General features: G+C 38.8%; 1 protein-coding gene across 1 annotated transcript in view; it reads right to left on the reverse strand.

The window, feature by feature from the left end:
• Window positions 1-18,774, reverse strand: part of TNNI3K (TNNI3 interacting kinase) — a 344,134-nt gene that overhangs the window by 211,598 nt on the left and 113,762 nt on the right. The window contains exons 8-11 of the mRNA XM_068966744.1: window positions 18,304-18,448; window positions 18,113-18,217; window positions 13,508-13,602; window positions 12,730-12,879 (exon numbers count right to left, since the gene is read on the reverse strand). Coding sequence (XP_068822845.1) covers window positions 12,730-12,879; window positions 13,508-13,602; window positions 18,113-18,217; window positions 18,304-18,448 — 495 coding nt within the window. The remainder of the gene's footprint in view (window positions 1-12,729; window positions 12,880-13,507; window positions 13,603-18,112; window positions 18,218-18,303; window positions 18,449-18,774) is intronic.

Consider the following 18,774-nt stretch of genomic DNA (forward strand, 5'->3'; position numbering starts at 1 on the left):
GTGGGCTATGGTCCATGGGGTTGCAAAAGAGTCAGACACGACTGAAACAATGTAGCATGCACACATGAGTGATGAAATAATGGGAAACTAGTACCATCAGTATTCTTTTACTGGACTCTCATGTGCTCACAATCAGGGAAACTGCAAAACATGAAAGGTATAAGCCAACAAGTAAATTTCTAAAGAAAGATCTACCAATCGGAAAGAAGAGATAAGGTAAAGAGACCCAAATGGGAGAAAGCATGACATGTTCAGAAAATGAAAGACGGCCAGTTTGGCTGGAGCATCACAAGCAAGGATGAGTGGTCCAGATTTAGCTGGAGAAGTACAAGAGTGTACATCATGTGGAGGAGGGCTTTTCAGACTTAATTGTGTGTACAAGAATCCCCTGGAGGACATGTTAAACCAGATTCCTGAGCCCTATTCTCAGAGATTCCGATTGAAAAGGTCTCTAGTGGGATCTGAGTGTTGCTTTTCTAAAAGTCCCAGGTGAGGCTGATCAGTAATCCACACTTGAATACTACTGATGTGGAGCTTTACAGCTTATAGGTGAGGATAAGGAGTCTGGATACTAACGCAGAGAAGATGGGAGACTGCTGGAAGATTTTGATTAATTGAAGGGCATGATTTGTTTTCACTTTTCAAAAATATACTTGTTTGCAGATTAGAGGTGATGAGACTTCTTCATAAGGCTGTCGTAAAGATTAAGAGAGATAATAGATGTGATATGCCTAACAGTTCTAACACATAAATATGCCTTTTGGATTTTTTCACTGCTTTCTTGCCTTACTATTTTGCTTCAAGAATTGTAAATGAATTTGGAAACTCTATTTTTGGAACTTCAGATAAATTTTCTAAATCAGTTCAGTTCAGTTGCACAGTCATATCTGATTCTTTGCGACCCCATGGACTGCAGCACACCAGGCCTCCCTGTCCATTGCCAGCTCCTGGAATTTGCTCAAATTCATGTCCATTGAGTCGGTGATGCCATCCAACCATCTCATCCTCTGTCTTCCCCTTCTCCTCTCACCTTCAATTTTTCCCAGCATCAGGATCTTTTCAAATGAGTCAGTTCTTGCATCAGGTGGTCAAAGTATTGGACTTTTAGCTTCAGCATCAGTCCTTCCAATGAATATTTAATACCAGTTTAAATACCAGTATATTCATTTTTTTTTGCTATTGTTAATTACCACAGATATAGTGGTTTAATTCAACTCTACTATGTTGTAGTTCTGGAGATCAGATGATTCTCACTGGGCTAAAATCAAGCTCTTGGCAGGCCTGCATTCCTCCAAGAGGCCCTAGGGAATATCAATTTCCTTTCCTATTCCAGTTTCTGAAAGTGAACGTGAAGTAGCTCAGTTGTGTCCGACTCTTTGCAACCCCATGGACTGTAGCCTACCAGGCTCCTCCCTCCATGGGATTCTCCAGGCAAGAATACTGGAGTGGGTTGCCATTTCCTTCTCCAGGGGATCTTCCTGACCCAGGGATCAAACCCGGATCTCCTGCATTGCAGGCAGACGCTTTAACCTCTAGAGGCCACCAAAATTCCTGGGCTTGTAGCCCCCTTTCAATATCTTCAAAACCATCACCAGCAGGCTGAGTCCTTCTCACATCCTATCACTTTGGCTTCTGCTTACATTTTAGGAGCCCGATGTTACATTAGGCCCATCTGGAAGATCCAGGTTTATTTTCTCTCTTTCAAAGTCAGCTAGTCAGCAGCCTTAATTCCATCTGCAAACTTAATTCCCCTTAGCCACTTGCTATGTAAGGCAGCATACTCTCAGGTTCCAGGGAACAGGACTTCAGCATCTTTGGGGGCCATTGCTCTGCCTACCAAATCAAATCTCAGTGTGCTTATGTTTGCATGTTGGTACTGCTTTTCTTTCTTCTCCACTGCTAATGACCATTTGAGCCTCAGGCAAATTAGCACCACCACCGAGAATTTCCCACAGAATTAAAGCACCCCTTCATCTGTCCCACTGCTAGATTCTTAGGCTCTAAGGTTTTATCTGCTCCTATCCACACTATCTGATCCTACTTAAATAAGACCTGTGTTACTTTTGAAATTGTTATTTTACTTAATTTGATTTTTAAGTGTTTGGGACCAGGAAGAACAGAACAAATCAAAAACAAATCTTTTTTCTTATTTCTGTTTTTCCTAAGAGAGGCTCCTGTGGGGAAAGAAAAGAACTCAAACCATAAGCACTTACCCAAGCACAACAAAGCTTAAATCACAGAGCCCACCTCCTCACCAGTCTCGGCCCCTCTGTTGGACTGACAGTGGCTGACAGCTGAGAGGGCCTCCTGCTTTCCCTAGTGAAGCAGAAAGCCACATCTTGAATCTTGAATGCCTGTGTGAGTCTGTGATCACACCCTTGATGTTACCTTTCATCTCAACAGCTCTCTTGGCTCCACTTTCTCTGAGCAGTTTTAATTTCCTGCCAGCACAGTGGCACAATTTGCTGGCATTTTCCTTAGGATGCTTTTCATCAAGAGCCTAATGAGTGCCTGGGTTCTGGCGGATGATAAGCACGAGGCTGCCAGGGAAATGCCAAGAGGCCCCCTTGGCTCTGGAAGGCATCTCTGCCTGATTTCCCACCTCCTGCCACATGTACGGGCAATTCTCCTCTACTAGCATTGCTCTGACAAACTACCAGTGTGTACAAAGAAACCTGAAAAGCACTAGAGCCCAGTACCCTGATACTTGGCTGTGAGGGGTTAAGCAGAAAAAGACCTTGATGGAACTCACTAAATGGACTTGTGAGCCAAACTCCTGATAATGGATATACCCAGATAACCAAGGTACACTAATGGAACACATCCAGAGATAATCGAAGTTCCACTAATTAAATAAAATGTTTTCCCATATCTAAGAATTTACTATCTACATCCAAGTGTTTTACTCAAATAGGAGGTTGCTATGTTATTAGCCTAATGCAGTTATAATAATGATTTGCACTTTCAAACTATTACTCACGGGTGCCCTTGAGGGTTTTGGCATATGGGACTCTTCCCCGCTGGCTTGCAGTCACTTTCATTTCCAGCTCCCTGCTCTTTCACTCCTGTCTTTATTCCCCAAGCACCAGGCTTCCCCTTTAATGTCTTCTTCTTATGTTCCTTTATTCCTTACATTAGGAGTGATTCCCCCCCCAAAACACACACACACCCCCCTCCCACCCCACCAAACTTTCTGAATAGCTCTTTATTTTAAAACCTAAGTTGTCCTTTAAGGCTACAAGTCCATTCAAAGAGCTGGAACACGGACAGTTTAGTATCTATATTGTGGCCACATACACAAAAGAGGATTCGCAATTATTTGAGCAAGGAAAGTACAAATGTTATTACTTCCCTATAAGGTTGTCTGTCAGTCCCTACCATTTCGTCCTAGAAACAATGAATGTTGTTCACTGGTATGAGAAATTATTTTAAGAACACAGAAGAAAGCTTGCCATGAAAATCATTTTAAAAACTAGATCTAAAGAGTAATGGTGAATGACATCAGTGTTAAGACCTTCTCTGACTTCTGACTGTGAGGCCCTGTGGGTCTGAGATTAAGTAGAAAACATGGAGATTTGATCTTGATAAAGAAGCCAAGAAATTCTTATTGATCTCATATATACCACATGTCCAGGCTATCAAAAGAACAGTTTGGACCTTCTTTATACCTGCCTCAAAATATAAAACTCTCACAGCAATGATATAGATGGGGCTTTGCTCAATATTTTGCTATTCCCCCTTATATTCAGGTTAAAAACCCATTTTCCAGAAACACTGAAAAGTGAGATCAGAGGATGGCTCCTGATGTTTGTTTGCCCTTCAGTGGCTCATTTTCCTCCTGACAGTCCTGGTTCCTCACACTGTCAATAAAATCAGATGGAACAAAAATTTCAGACTTGTGACATGTTCTTCTGACATATATCTGAAAACTGATTTAATTTGATATCATGAGAAAGAGAACACACTCCCTGTTTCCCCCATGATTCTTGTTCCTTACCAAGAATTCTTGTTCCTTGCTCACCAGGACCAGATAGAATGTCGCTAGTTGTCCTTCATCTTGAGATAAGACTCCAGAAAAATGAACACTTTTTGGCAAAAGAATATTTATACAAACCATGTAACATTCCTCTTTCCTCTTCTTCCTCCCTTTGCACTTTGCCTTTATTTCCCCTTCCTTTCTCTTCCACACATATTTATTGAGTGCCCATTAGAGACCTGCTCAAACAATATCTTTCCAGGGAAGCCCTCTGCGACTGTCTCATTTTAATAGTGTCCTTGAACTTTATACTTGCTATTATGTTTCCTTTTTATTTTATTCTTAGCACTTATTATCTGATAGTTTCTATTTGTTATCCTTCTGATGACATGTCTCTTCTGCTAGAAATGCAAACTTCTTAAGTGTAGGGAGATATTATCTCTTTTGCTCACTATTTTACCTCAGTGCTAAGTTTACTGTCTATCACATATTAGTTTTGTGACACAGATTTTTGAATGAATGAATGAATGGCACAAAGTACAAGAGTATCATGTTGAAACAGAAATTCCCTTTACTCTTGTAATGTTGTGTAATAGAAAAACATATATGTATACATATTCACTGTAAATTTTGTGTATGTTGTATAGTGTATATATATATATATCTTTTATATATTTTGTTTAGAATACAAATATTTTGGTTTAGTCACTAAGTCGTGTCCAACACTTTTGCAACCCCAGGGACTGTAGCCTGCCAGGCTCCTCTGTCCATGGGATTTCCCCAGGCAAAAATACTGGAGTGGGTTGCCATTTCCTTCTCCAAGGGTCTTTCTGACCCAGGGATCAAATCTGTGTCTCCTGCATTGGCAGGCGGATTCTTTAGGAAGGAAAGGTAGAAGATGCTGTGAGTATGCATAACAATGTTATTTTAAAATAGGCTGGAGGGGTCAGGGAAGTGTTCCTCGAGGAATTGTCTTTTAAGCTGAACTTGAAAGATAAGCATGAGTTATTAAGCAAAAAGGGAGAATAAAAGCATTCTAGCCAGATAAAAAATTTTGCAGTTCCAATGAGTAGAAAGAGGAAGTTTATTTAGAATATTCTTTAAAATCTTTTGCCTATTACTTTGAGTATTAGAATTGTGCAGTTAATACAAAAACCTACAATATTAAAAAAAAAATCCCCACAGAGAAAACAGATATCAGTAATTAGTATTCTTGAAAAGATCAACTATATTATGACTGATTGTATGCCATGTAGTGAGATACCTAATAGAATGTTATGACTGAAATATCTCCTCATTCTCTATTTCACGTCAACAAATGTGTATTGAGCAGCTATTAGGAATCAGCCATTGAATTAAGGTTTTGGAAGACAGAGATTAATAGCCCAAATGTTTGTCCTCAGAAAGCTATGGGGAATAATGTTTCAACCAGAGACAGAAGTATGAGTATGGCAGAATAAAACAAACGGATATGTGTACTAGGCTGGAATGTCAGGGGAGACTTTCTAGAAGACAGGATCCATAAACTGAGTCTTGAAGGCTAAGCAGAAATCAGAAATTTAAAGTGAAGTGGAGTAGGCAAGGTGGAAGGGTATAGTGAAAGAGAGAATGGCATGAGAAAAGATTTAGAAAACTGTAATAACAGGACATGTGTAGGGAGGAGCAAGTAATTTTGCATTAGCTATAGTGTGAATGGGTTTCCCTGGTGGCTCAGCAGTAAAGCATCCTCCTGACAAAGCAGGAGATGCAGATTCAATCCCTGGGTTGGGAAGATCCCTTGGAGAAGGCAGTGGCAACCCACTCCAGTATTCTTGCCTGGGAAATCCCATGGATAAAGGAGCCTGGCAGGCTCTAGTCTATGGGGTTGCAAAAAAGTCAGACATAAGTTAGCGACTAAACAACAGCAACATAATGGGAATAGACACTGCTTACAGGGTTGTTGTGTAGATTTAATGAGATAATACAATTTGGAATATGCTTGGCATGCAGTGAGCCTCAGTGAATGTTAGTGATCTAAAGAATATGATGATAATTGTAGCACGTGGATCACTCATGTGACAGGAATGACTGGATATGATATTTGAGACGTAGGAAGGGCACAGAGTATGCCATCATAACAAACTAAGGCAATGATAATAAACTGGGACTTTTTTTCTATAGGGGATAGTGTGTCAGTGAAGGAGTTTAAGCTAGGGAGTGATATGGTCCTATTTACACCTTGGATACATCTTTTAGATCACAGTTGGAAAATGGAATCAAAGCTGAAGACAAAAAAGAAAAAAAGTAGTTATAAGGTGAATAAAATGGATCAGGAGAAGAAGGAAAAGGTTATGGACTAAAACAGTGATAGTAAAAAAAATAGATTCATACTTATACTTCATACAATACTTATACTTCATATAAGTATGAAGTAAAATGAGAAAACTTTTTGACTGAATGGATGTGGGGAAAGCGAGGATGAAGGAGAAACAGTAGTCAAGGATCAATCCAGATTTCTGACTCAGGTGACTAAGAGAATGGCAATGCCATTCAATGACATCATGAATAAGGGATACGGTAGGAGACCCTGACTGATGAAGGAAAAAGAAGACATTAAGTTCAGTTTTGGGCTTGTTGAGTTTTATATGCTCCTCAGATATCTAAGTAAAGGGATCCAACAAATCAGATGGTATAATGGTTTGAAAACATAGCCATAGAATCTTATAATTCTCCATGACTGAAGGGGGACAATCCTGCTGGAGCAGAGAGACTTGGAAATCTGTACTAAAATTTTAAAATATTATGTTATATATTTGTATGCAACTACACATATTAGGGGGCTTCCCAGGTGGTCAGTGGCAAAGACTCTGCCTGCCAAGCAGGGCATGCAGGTTCAGTCACTGGGTCAGGAAGATCCCCTGGAAAAGGAAATGGCAACCTATTCCAGTATTCTTGCCTGGAAAATCCCATGGACAGAGGAGCCTGGAGGGCTACAGTCCATGGGGTCAGAAAGAGTTGGAAATGACTGAGTGACTGAGCATACACATATACATATTAGAATGATGATTTTCAGTTGTTTAACATTTTGATGAGTGATCTTCAAAACTTCCTGCTGTAGTCCTTAAATTTTAAGTTTTCAGTGAATGCTACTATTTGTCATAAATAAGAAATATATACACATCCAAATAACACAAGTGATTTCTATATTCTGGTTTTGGCCAGTGATATCTGGCTTCATGAAAAGGTTTAAAAAGGATACTCATTATCCTAATATGTTAATGTCATATTTCTTCCTGGACACTAGCGCATGTTGTAAATTAGGAAAGATTTTGAGATTTTAAAGTTTTGTGGAGCATGACTGTATCTCTTCTGTGCACTTAATAATTCTCAATATTTTTTATTGAGAATCTGTAATCCAAACATTATTTCTTATTCCTAACCCATAGCAGAATTCTGTAAAGTAGCTATTAATTTATTTAAATTTGAAGATTAAACCTCAGAGGGATTAAATAACTTGCCCAAGGTCATTTAATAATAAGTATGGAATTTGGACTTAGATTTACTTGATTCTAGAGTAAGGTGGTTAGGTTGATCTGTGTCATCAGACAGACCTCTGTTTGGTATCAAATTTCCACCGAAGAGCTATGTGGTTTGAGCCAGCGTGACTTCACACCTCAAAGTCACAAACATTTTATCTGTAATACAATTGTAATACCAATTTAAAGGGTTATTTTGATAAATAAATTACATATATATATATATATATATATATATATATATATGTATGCATGCATATGTGGGGCTTTCCAGTTGGATCTGTGGTAAAGAACCCACCTGACAGTGCAGGAGAGGCGAGAGACTCGAGTTCGATCCCTGGGTTGGGAAGATCCCTTGGAGGAGGAATTGGCAACCCACTCCAGTATTCTTGCCTGGTGAATCCCATGGACAGAGGAGCCTACAGACTACAGTACATGGGGTTGCAAAGAGTTGGACACAGCTGAGCAGCTGAGCATGCACGCATGTACATATGCATATGTAATAAGTGATTAACGACTGTAAAGTTCTCTGCTACTAGTTGTATTAATGTATACATTTTCACATATAGTTATTATGTTTCAAATTTTTTTGTATTATCCCCCTACTAGAATAAAGGTTCTTCCTATTCTAGTGAGAGCTGCTGCTGCTGCTGCTAAGTCGCTTCAGTCGTGTCCGACTCTGTGCGACCCCACAGACGGCAGCCCACCACGTCCCCCCGCCTGTCCCTGGGATTCTCCAGGCAAGAACACTGGAGTGGGTTGCCATTTCCTTCTTCAATGCATGAAAGTGAAAAGTGAAAGCTGGTATTATTTGCTTTATTTTTTAAAGAGACAGAGTTAACTAAACATGTAGAGAGATAACCAGGAGACAGAAAATTACACATAGAATTTTAAACACCACCTAAACGTTCTGTTTATTCCTTCCTTTACCTCATCCTGATCCACCCTGGCATAATAAACTATGTTTATTAAACTAACTAACTAAACTCCAAGTAGGTAAGAATTCAACATAGAAAAAGACTGAGAGTTTATAAACCAAGGATGAAGATTTATCAAAAAATTTAATGAAGTCACTTCTCCTTCCTTCTACTCCTCCCTCACCCCTATCTCTTAGTTATTTTTTACTGGCTGAAAACTGTAGAAACTCACAACTATAAGACTTCATTACTTTTAGAGAATACACTATGGTACGTTTACTATAAATAATTCACACCATACTACACTTGTCAAAAGGAATGAACAAAGTATATATCATGGTAGAGGAGCCTTGATTTTTATTGTTTTTGCTCACTTACTCACTAATTTTCCAACTGCAGCTTCCTGTCACTGTGAATTAGAGTAGTTCTGCTATATACAAATATTGTATTCTGGGTAATTAGATATTGGAATAGGAGCCTCTGTAAATTACTTTAACTGGTGTCAGTACTGAAGCAAATAAGAAGTTTTTAGTTCTGTTTCTGGTTTGGGTTATTTTCTGACCCTAAACAGCCTGACATAAAGGAGTGCTTTTCTTTATCAAAAGCAGCCTTTTCAAATCTAACTGCCAGACACACTATTGAGCTATGTGTTCAATTCTAATTGGCTGAGATCTTTTCAATTCGGCAGTTTCATCTTTAATGCAATGGATGTAAGATTATGTGTGGCTCTTTTCAATGAGTTTTCCATACTGGTGATTAGGGCAGAGGATTTGAACATAAGCAGGCTGCTGGCTATTTCTTCTGGCCAATTTAAATTGATTTATACAAGTCCTTTGTACCCCAGGGGAAGGGCAGAACAAATCCCAGTGAGTGAGCCAGATATGGCTACTCTCAGAAGAGTAAAAAAGAAGAGGGAGGACAGACTGGGGAGAGGAAACACTAAGTACTGTAAAATTGGAGCTCTGAGCAGTCTGGCAGAGAAATATTGAAACTGAACCAGTAGGCTTCTGTATAGAACCAAGGTCACTGGGAAAATTATTTCCAAGATTGATTTTGATATATTTAGGTTAAAAGGACTATGTAAATAGAAAATATTCTTTATACTTGATCCCACAGGGAGCCATAGTGAGCAAACTCTTTTCTAAAAGTATTCTAAAAGACAGTAGATAATTATTTCAGAACTCCAAAGCAGCTGTATATGTGTGATAACAGAATAGTAGAGTGGGTCAGCTAACAATTTTGTTTGGGACAGATGCAAAATTGGCCTTAGAATCATTCATAGATGAGTTCTGTTGAAAAAGTCTCCTAGTTTTCTGTTTTGAAGGTACACTAGGAGGAGCTATTCAAACAGGGCACATCCAAAAGCAATCCTTTTCAAACAGACAGACTCTGGTTATAAAGCTCTCTTCTGGGTTTTCTCCTTTAAGGACTGGATAGGGTACAGGCAAACCATGGTGGGGTCACTTCTATTATACATCATCTCTATTTCAGGAAGAAAGAACTCCAAGTTAAGTTTTAGTGCTTTTTCAACTCCATTTCCAAGCAGCTCAGAAAATCCTTGGTATGCCAGATCAATTAATTTGGTGACTCCCTCTCTGAAGGAGAATATAAACTATTTATCCAAAGAAAACGGACAGCGCACTGAGGACAATATTTTAACAATGAAATTTCAATCCTCCCTGAACACATGAAAACAAAGAAACGTTTCTCTAGCAAGAGAAAATAGCAACAGTTTTATTTTGTTGCGTTGACTTGCTTTGCCCTAGAACATATGCAAAACATCCATCTGTCTCCTGAGTGGTAACATTCAATTTGTTAAAATTCATAGTAATAATGAAATGCAACACTGATGCCTGCCACATTAGTTGAACAAATAAGGGTGACAACTATGGCATATGTTGCAGAGACCAGTGGGTAAATCCTCTAAGCTAAAGGATTTTTGCTGTTGTCTTTTGGTAGGAAATCTTAGGAGCTTGCACAATGATTCAAGGTTTTATAAAGTGTAGAACTCCACAGAAAATAAGAGTAAAGCCAGTTTTCAACCATCGTTCTCAATCAACTAAAAACAAACAAAGCCAAACCCTGTGAAGAGCTGGCTGCAGCAGCTATTTCTGAGCTGTCTGCCGGAAGACTAATGCTTTGTAAAATCTTTCTCTGAAACTCAGATTTCTTGAAAGGTGTTATCTGAGAATCATTGGAATTAATGCAACATAACTAGAACTTAGTAAGGCCTCTTGAGGTTTAAGAACAAGTAAACTTTTTCAACTGACACACAAATACAAAACTACCTGGACTTCCCTTTATACAAATTAGAAGGCAGTTATACCTAACAGAAATGTGCATAGATATTCATCAAAAGATATGTATGTGATATGTACATGTATAACAGCTGTGTTCCTAATAGTTCTCAATTATCCAAAAACCCTGAAACAGCAGAATAAATAAATTGTAATATAGTTAAAAACAATACCATAAAATAAGAATGAATGATCTGGAGCTGTATGCAACAATATGGATGAATCTTGCAACTCACTGGGCTAAACAGGTCGGACATTAAGACGTACACATCACAGCCTGTCATCTATATTAAGTACATGTGTGCATGTTCAGTTGCTTCAGTCGTGTCTGACTCTTTGTGACCCTATGAACTGTAGCCTGCCAGGCTCCTCTCTCCGTGAGATTCTCCAGGCAAGAATGGGTTGCCATGCCAAGTGATCTCCAGGCAATCTTCCTAAACCTGGGATTGAACCCGCATCCATATTAAGTACAGAAAGAAGTAAAGCTAATCTATGCCTCAAGAAGGCAGTGATACCATTTTTGGTGAGTGAGCTGAACACAATGTCAGTGGGGCTTTTTGGTGTGAATCATGTTCAGTTTCTTCATCTGAATGCTTAGTGAGTTCAGTTAGTGAAAATTCTTTGAGCTAGAATGTGCAGACATGTGTGTGTGTGTGTGTGTGTGTATCTGTATTTATACAATACTCAAATAAAAAGTAAAAACATAACAGGCCTATATCTTAACTCATGCCTTGTTATTCCATGTCTTTTCACTTTTCTTTTTTGTAAAGTAACTTGTTTATCATTTCCTCACTAGCAGTCTTCAGACCTATATGCTTTTCTTTCTCCTTGTCTATGTGCTTACAATAGCTCTCTATTTCTATCCATCAAACCTCACCTCTCCTTTCATTAATGGACTTTCATGTCCTACTTCAGACAGAAAATATTTTAGATCACCTTGACAACCTAAGAAATCTTCCAGTTTAGTAACTGTTCTTGTAAGCATGGTGTTCTAATACTTAAAAACATAAGAATACTTCTTCACATACTTTGAACATACTAATAAGGCAATGCAGACATCAAAATCAGATATATTTTACAGTATTTAGTTGTATCTCTCTGATTTCGATACTGTTCCATCTCACCTGAAGATTTAAACTCTGTTTGAGTTTATGTGGTTTATGTAGAGCTCGCTTAGGAGGTATAATATATCTCAATAAAAATGACAAAATCATATGTTACCTTCTGTTTGTCTCTAGTTTCCTTTCCCTTAAAAGGAAAATTTATTAGTTTTCATTTTCATTCTTTATTTATGGACTACTACTATAACCACTACTATCATTGCCAATATGCCAAGTATTAGGTGTTTATTTTGTGCCAGTCACTGTGATAGGCAATTTGCACATATTATCTCATTTAATCTTTACAATCTCATGAAGTTGCTACTGTCTTCATTTTTCAGATGAAAAAACTAAAGTTCAGCAAGTATAAATAACTTGCTCAAGATTAGCATTATAGTTTGATTTAAGCTCCATGTTCTTCCAATCCAAGCTTTCACCACTTTGAGCTCAAATAAGTTTATACTTAAGCACTGAACATTGGTTCCCTTACTTTTTCAAATACAGGCATTGTTAGCAGGGTTAGATATGACAAATATGCATTCATTCTTTCTTTGCATTAATTTAACTTTAATAATTCAAATCCACATCCAAATTCTTCCATATAAGAGGTGAAGACTAGCCCTACATTTCCAACAAAGTAATTAACGTTGCCTATCCCAATTTTGTTTCTCCAGGCACTAGAAATGTGACAGCTCCTTCTCTCTTCAAAACGCCAATGCCAAAAGTGCCTTCAGCTCACCTGCAGCCCTGGAGTTGCCTTCCCTACTGTACTCTTTGATCCACATTCCTAGTGATTCAAATACAATCTCCAAAGGAAATGGGAGTATACAACTCATGGAAGCAGAAGAACTACTGATGTAATGACATCAACAGTGCTCACAGCTCAATGTTATCACTACAGCAATGCAGTGGTGAAACATATACCTTTTTCATAAGCCCACATCAAACACGTCTGCTCATCTTTTTCCCCACTAGACCTGCTTGGATCACAAGCTACCAGATTCATATCAGCTCCATTATCCAGTAAGAACTGAACCAGGCGAATGTGACCATGGTAGCAAGCAGAGTGCAACCCTATAATAAAACAAGAATGAAAATATGAAAGGAGAAAAGGGAAACTGAACCCCAATTTTCAAAAGATAGTCATTACCACATAATAGCATTGTTGCCAGATAGTCATTACCACATAATAGCACTGTTGCCAGAGATATATAACCAAAGCTGAGTTCTCTGACAGATAATTAATTCTATCTTTGAGAAAAAAAGACGTACTTTAAAAAAGCATCTGGTTGATATATAGAGAGACTACCTTTTGCTTAAGCACACTTTTTAGTATTTTTACATCCACTGTAATTACCAGAACAAACATTAGCATCTTTGTATAAATCAGAGAATAAAGACCTCAAACAAACAAAAAAAATTTTTTTCAGCAGTAAACCAAGGGTAAGACAGTGTGATCAGTGTGTTCCTGATGCAGGTCATAATGGATGCACTGACTGTAAATACTTTTGCACAAAAATGAAACTGACCAAAAGTCAGTCTGTTTTCTATTATCACCATGCACCATCAATTTAAAAAATGTCATTGATAAAATATTCCTCATCACTGGGGCTAACCACTGCCACTGCTCCCCTCCCTCTTAACCATACTTCTCTTGAGCATTAATATGCATCAGAAACTGTTGTTCTCACAACAGTCTTACCTGTGTGTCCGTCCCTTCCTTGGTGGTTGATGCTTATGACATTCTGATCAAGAAGAAATTTAACCAGGTCAATGCTCTTGCCGTAAGTACAAGCACTGCAAAGATATAACAGGGGAAATAGAAGGCCTCTCTTATGGACTGAATGTGTGCCCTCCAAATTTAATATGTTGAAGCTCTGACTCCCATAACCTTACAATGTGACTATAGTTTAAAGAGGTATAATTTACAGAGGTAATTAAGTGAAAGTGGATTAATTAGGGTGGGCTGGGCCCTCATCAAATATGACTGGTGTCCTTACAAGAAGGAAAGATTAGAAGATTAGGACAGGGACAGGAGGACAGCTCATGAAGAGACAGAAAAGAAGGTGACCATTGGCAATCCAAAGAGAAAGGTCTCAGGAGAAACCAAACCTGACACCTTGATGTTGAGTTTTCAGACTCCAGAACTATAAGAAGATCACTTTCTGGTGTTCAAGGCACCTAAGGCATGGTATTTAGTTATGGTAGCCCTAGAAAATTAAAGCAGCCCTGATTTACCCAGGCTATTTTAGATGCTGGTGTTTACATAAGAGTGCCAACAAACCAGAAAAGAGAGAAGGAGGAAGGGAGAGAGAAGCAGGGGTGATAAGTAAAAAAAAGCACAGAAAGCAATACGATCCTGAAGATTCTCAAAGATGAGCCTTTAAGAAAAGAGCTGTATAAAATGTCTAGGATTTTCTTATTAATTATTAAATAGTTCTTATGATATGACTTCTTTTCTAGGCATTCTGCAGGGAAACTGAATGGAATGAAGGAACCCAGGAAGGTTCTGAGAAATTTAAATGAAACATTACGCTTGTGTTTACCTCTGAAGCAGGAGAGACAGCCCTGTGAAATCTGGTGCTAATTCCAGGTAGGTAGTGTCAAAAATAGTTTGAACTGGAGGACACCCACTCAGTGACTTCAGAGAACTGGAGACCTGTTTGGTGTAGAAAACCCTTATACGCAGCTGGTATCTTGTGTTTGGAAGTGAGGTATTGTGTGTTATGGGACAGTACAGAAAAACAGGGATTTTTCCTTCCAGGTTTGTTCCAGAAGAGGTCATTCACTGAGTCTTACTATTTCCTCCTCCTGGGATGACTTTGCCTAAATCCTTTTTTTATCATAGATTCTTACTATTTTCTTTAAATAAAATGCCACTACTTATCTAGTTGAACTGATGTTCCCTCTATGAAGTCTTCTCATGAACCAAAAGTTGAGTTCATTGTTATCTCCTCTGCTTCCTTGTTAGTTCAGTTTTATGGCACTTTTCATATTGTGTTATGATAATGGGTACACTTGTGTGTGCTTTGATGCCTTACAACAGAGTTTCCTTAAGGAGGGAAGGGATTGTGTCATGTCAATGTTCCTACCAGCAACAACACAATACAGCTCCTTAATAAGTTTTTCTTGAATAGTTGAGTGAATAAAAAGTCACTATTAGTGTAATAGATTCTATCACCAGTAGTTATTTGTATTACAAACAGAACTCTTAACACTATACTTTTAATGTTTGTCTGAATTCCCTCATTGTTTCCTTTCAAAGTAACTATTTATAGGAAATGATAATTTCTGAACATACATACATATATATATATGTGCAAGTGTGTATACAAATGTGTGTACATATAGCATATGAAAACAATAACAGAAATGTACCGAGTGCTATGTGCAAAGCACTGTGATTTGTACATAGAAAAAGCCATAATTATAGTGAGCTCTTCATGTAAAAGGAGTATTTCTTTTATAAATATATACTTAAAATGAATAGAATATTAATATGTTGTTCCTAGTAGCCACAGAATTGTACAAAATAAAACAATTGAATACATACTTTTAACTCACTTCACTAATCTCCTTATATGCAGAGTACATCATGGTGAAATGCCAGGCTGGATGCAGCACAAGCTGGAATCAAGACTGCCAGGAGAAATATTAATAACCTCAGCTATGCAGATGACACCACTCTTACGGCAGAAAGCAAAGAGGAACTAAAGAGGCTCTTGATGAAGGTGAAAGAGGAGAGAGTTAAAAAGTTGGCTTAAAACTCAACATTCAAAAAATGAAGATCATGGCATCTGGTCCTATCACTTCATGGGAAATAGATGGGGAAACAGTGGAAACAGTGGTGAATGTTTTCTTGGACTCCAAACTCATTGCGGATGGTGACTGCAGCCACAAAATTAAAAGACACTTGCTTTTCGGAAGAAAAGTTATTATCAACCTATACAGCATATTAAAAAGCAGAGACAATACTTTGCCGACAAAGTTCCTTCTAGTCAAAGCTATGGTTTTTCCCGTAGTCATGTATGGATGTGAGAATCGGACTATAAAGAAAGCTGAGCACCAAAGAATTGATGCTTTTGAACTGTGGTTTTGGAGAAGACTCTTAAAAGTCCCTTGGACTGCAAGGCCATTAGACCAGCCAATCCTAAAGAAAATCAATCCTGAATATTCATTAGAAGGTCTGATGCTGAAGCTCAAGCTCCAATACTTTGGTCGCCTAATGCGAAGAGCCAACTGACTAGAAAAGACCCTGAGGCTGGGAAAGATTGAAGGCAGGAGGAGAAGGGGATGACAGAGGACTAGATGGTTGGATGGCATCACCGACTTGATGAACATGAGTTTGAATAGGCTCTGGGAGTTGTTGATGGGCAGAGAAGCCTGGTGTGCTGCAGTCCATGGGATCACAAAGAGTCAGACATGACTGATCGACTGAACACCACCACTCATATTCTCCTGTGGACAATCTTCTGAAGGTGATGATAATCCTCAGATTATAACTGGTTTCAGTGTGTGCACAGAGTAGCAGAATGATTTGAAAACTAGACTGAGGTGTCAGCCTCCATAAAAATGACCTATTGGAAAAAGTGGACTTGAGTACCTCACAAATATCAGTTCTCCCGATTGCCCCCTGTAGGGACAAATTCCATGGCCCACTTTGACTGAAGGCATGATCTAATGAATTCGTGCATCTGTTCTGTGACAGAATGTGTAGAAAATAGGCAAAATATTTTGGTACTAGATCATGAAGATACATAAAAACACAGCATTTGGAATTAGTCAGGCATTTAATTAGAGCAGGTGATGGCACCCCACTCCAGTACTCTTGCCTGGAAAATCCCATGCATGGAGGAGCCTGGTACGCTGCAGTCTATGTGGTTGCTAAGAGTCGGACACAACTGAGCGACTTCACTTTCACCTTTCACTTTCATGCATTGGAGAAGGAAATGGCAACTCATTCCAGTGTTCTTGCCTGGAGGAGAATCCCAGGGACGTGGGAACCCTGGTGGGCTGCCTTCTATGGGGTCGCACAGAGTCAGACACGACTGAAGCGTCTTAGCAGCAGCAGCAGCAACGGGCATTTAATACATAATTTTCTAGCCATAAGAATCTTTGGCAAGTTAGTTTTCTTGAGCCTCGATTTTCTCACTGGTAAAAAAGGGATAGTAAATCCAACTTCATACAATGGTGATGAGGATTGAATGAAATAATGGATGCAAATCATCCAGCACATATTCACTGTTCCATAAACGGAAGTTGTCTTCACCTCTCCTTTGGCTGACCTCTTTGCCTGGTAAGACAAATCTGGAAAACCCAAGTGAAATTTGACACGTTGATGCCTGATGCAGAAGTATAAGCTTAATTTTAGTTCAGTGTTAATCAGTAGTTAGTCCCTCATTTCTATTATTCACCAGCAAGGTACAGACACTATATAAATAACACGTTAGTCTCAAGTACATGTTTTAGGTCTTACAAACCAGCCGAGAGATCTGCAATATGTAGGTGAATGTATCTTATATTCAAGATTTACTCAATTTGAATGACTACACTTTTATTTAATAAGCAAAACAGTAGCCTGTTAATGAGGGTTTTAAATTATATGAATATCTGCCTTCCTTTGGGACATTTTAGGGACTTACGCCTCTTGAGTTTTCATCAGCCCTTTTCTTCCCTCTCTCCTTCTCTTTTCTTTCTTTCTTAGTCACAACTTTTCCAAACCTAGATGTTCCTTCAGTGTGCTTTTCCAGAGCTCACTCTAAAGGACTCTAATGTATTCTCAGCAAGGAGTTAATGCCTTCTTATGTATCTCGGTGGCCACCCTGACTAAGCTCTTACAGGCTGACAGATGGATGTCTTAGATAGGTAGATACATTTGCACATAAGGTTTAAGTGGTAAGGAAAAAAATGTCACTTTTGATGCTGATGAATTCTGGTAATGAGATTCTTGTCGGAGGAGGATTATGGGCACTGCTCCTTTTGGCAGCTTTCTGCAGAGTGGAATGGAATAGAAGCAATATGCTTACAGATGTTGACATGCCTGTTGCCTTGGCAACATCAGCCCCTATCTTTGTAGCTGCTGCCAGCAAGGCAGCATCTGGCTCCAGCCCCATCTGCTGTACTGACTGCAACATCTGCCTCTACCTTTTCTTCCGTGCATCTAGCTTGGACTTCCTATCCTCCGCCTACCCTCTGCTCTCGCTCTCGGACTGTAACATCTGCCACTATTCATTCTTGCTTTACGTACACGACTTCTGGTGTTGAGGAGTGTTCGCTTAGTGGCAATTGTGCTTAAATATTCCTTTACCTGTGAAAAGCTGTTTCACTGAAGATGTTTTCTTTAGTCAGACTTTCTATTCCTGATATTTGAATGATTTCCTTGGCAACTTCAAATTTGCCATTGTAGCATGCCCTAGAGATAAAGAAAATACTTTGAGAATAGTAGGAAGGAACACACACTATACCTGGAGTACCTATGGAATGATACATAATACTCACAGGTGCAAAGGGGTGTCTCCATAGATATTGACGGCATGTGGCTGAACTTCTAAGTCACTCTGGAGCAGGTACGTCACTATACTGTGATGTCCAAAGCGAGAACAGAAATGGAGTGGAACATGATCTTCATTGTCCTGAGCGTTTACTGTCATCAAAAGAAAGATAGGTTTTCTAGAATTCTCTATTTCTCAACCTCCTCCTGTGTAGTGTCAGGGACTTTTCTAAGTACCTAAGAGACTCCTGGGAATTGCCAATTAATGACAACAATAAAGAAAATTAAGTGCAACTGATTAAAAAAGTTATACTTCTCTTCTATAGCCCATTACCACATTAAGCAGGCTTTCTTCTAGCTCTCATAAATCTATGGAACACTTCTAATCAAATCTACCTTGCACAATGAAAGAGTTCAGGAAACTAGTAAGTATCTAAAAGGTACTCATGGCCTTATTTCTACAAGTATCACTGTTCAAA

The sequence above is a fragment of the Capricornis sumatraensis genome, chromosome 2 (genome assembly GCF_032405125.1).
Source record: "Capricornis sumatraensis isolate serow.1 chromosome 2, serow.2, whole genome shotgun sequence".
In the NCBI taxonomy this organism is placed as follows: domain Eukaryota; kingdom Metazoa; phylum Chordata; class Mammalia; order Artiodactyla; family Bovidae; genus Capricornis; species Capricornis sumatraensis.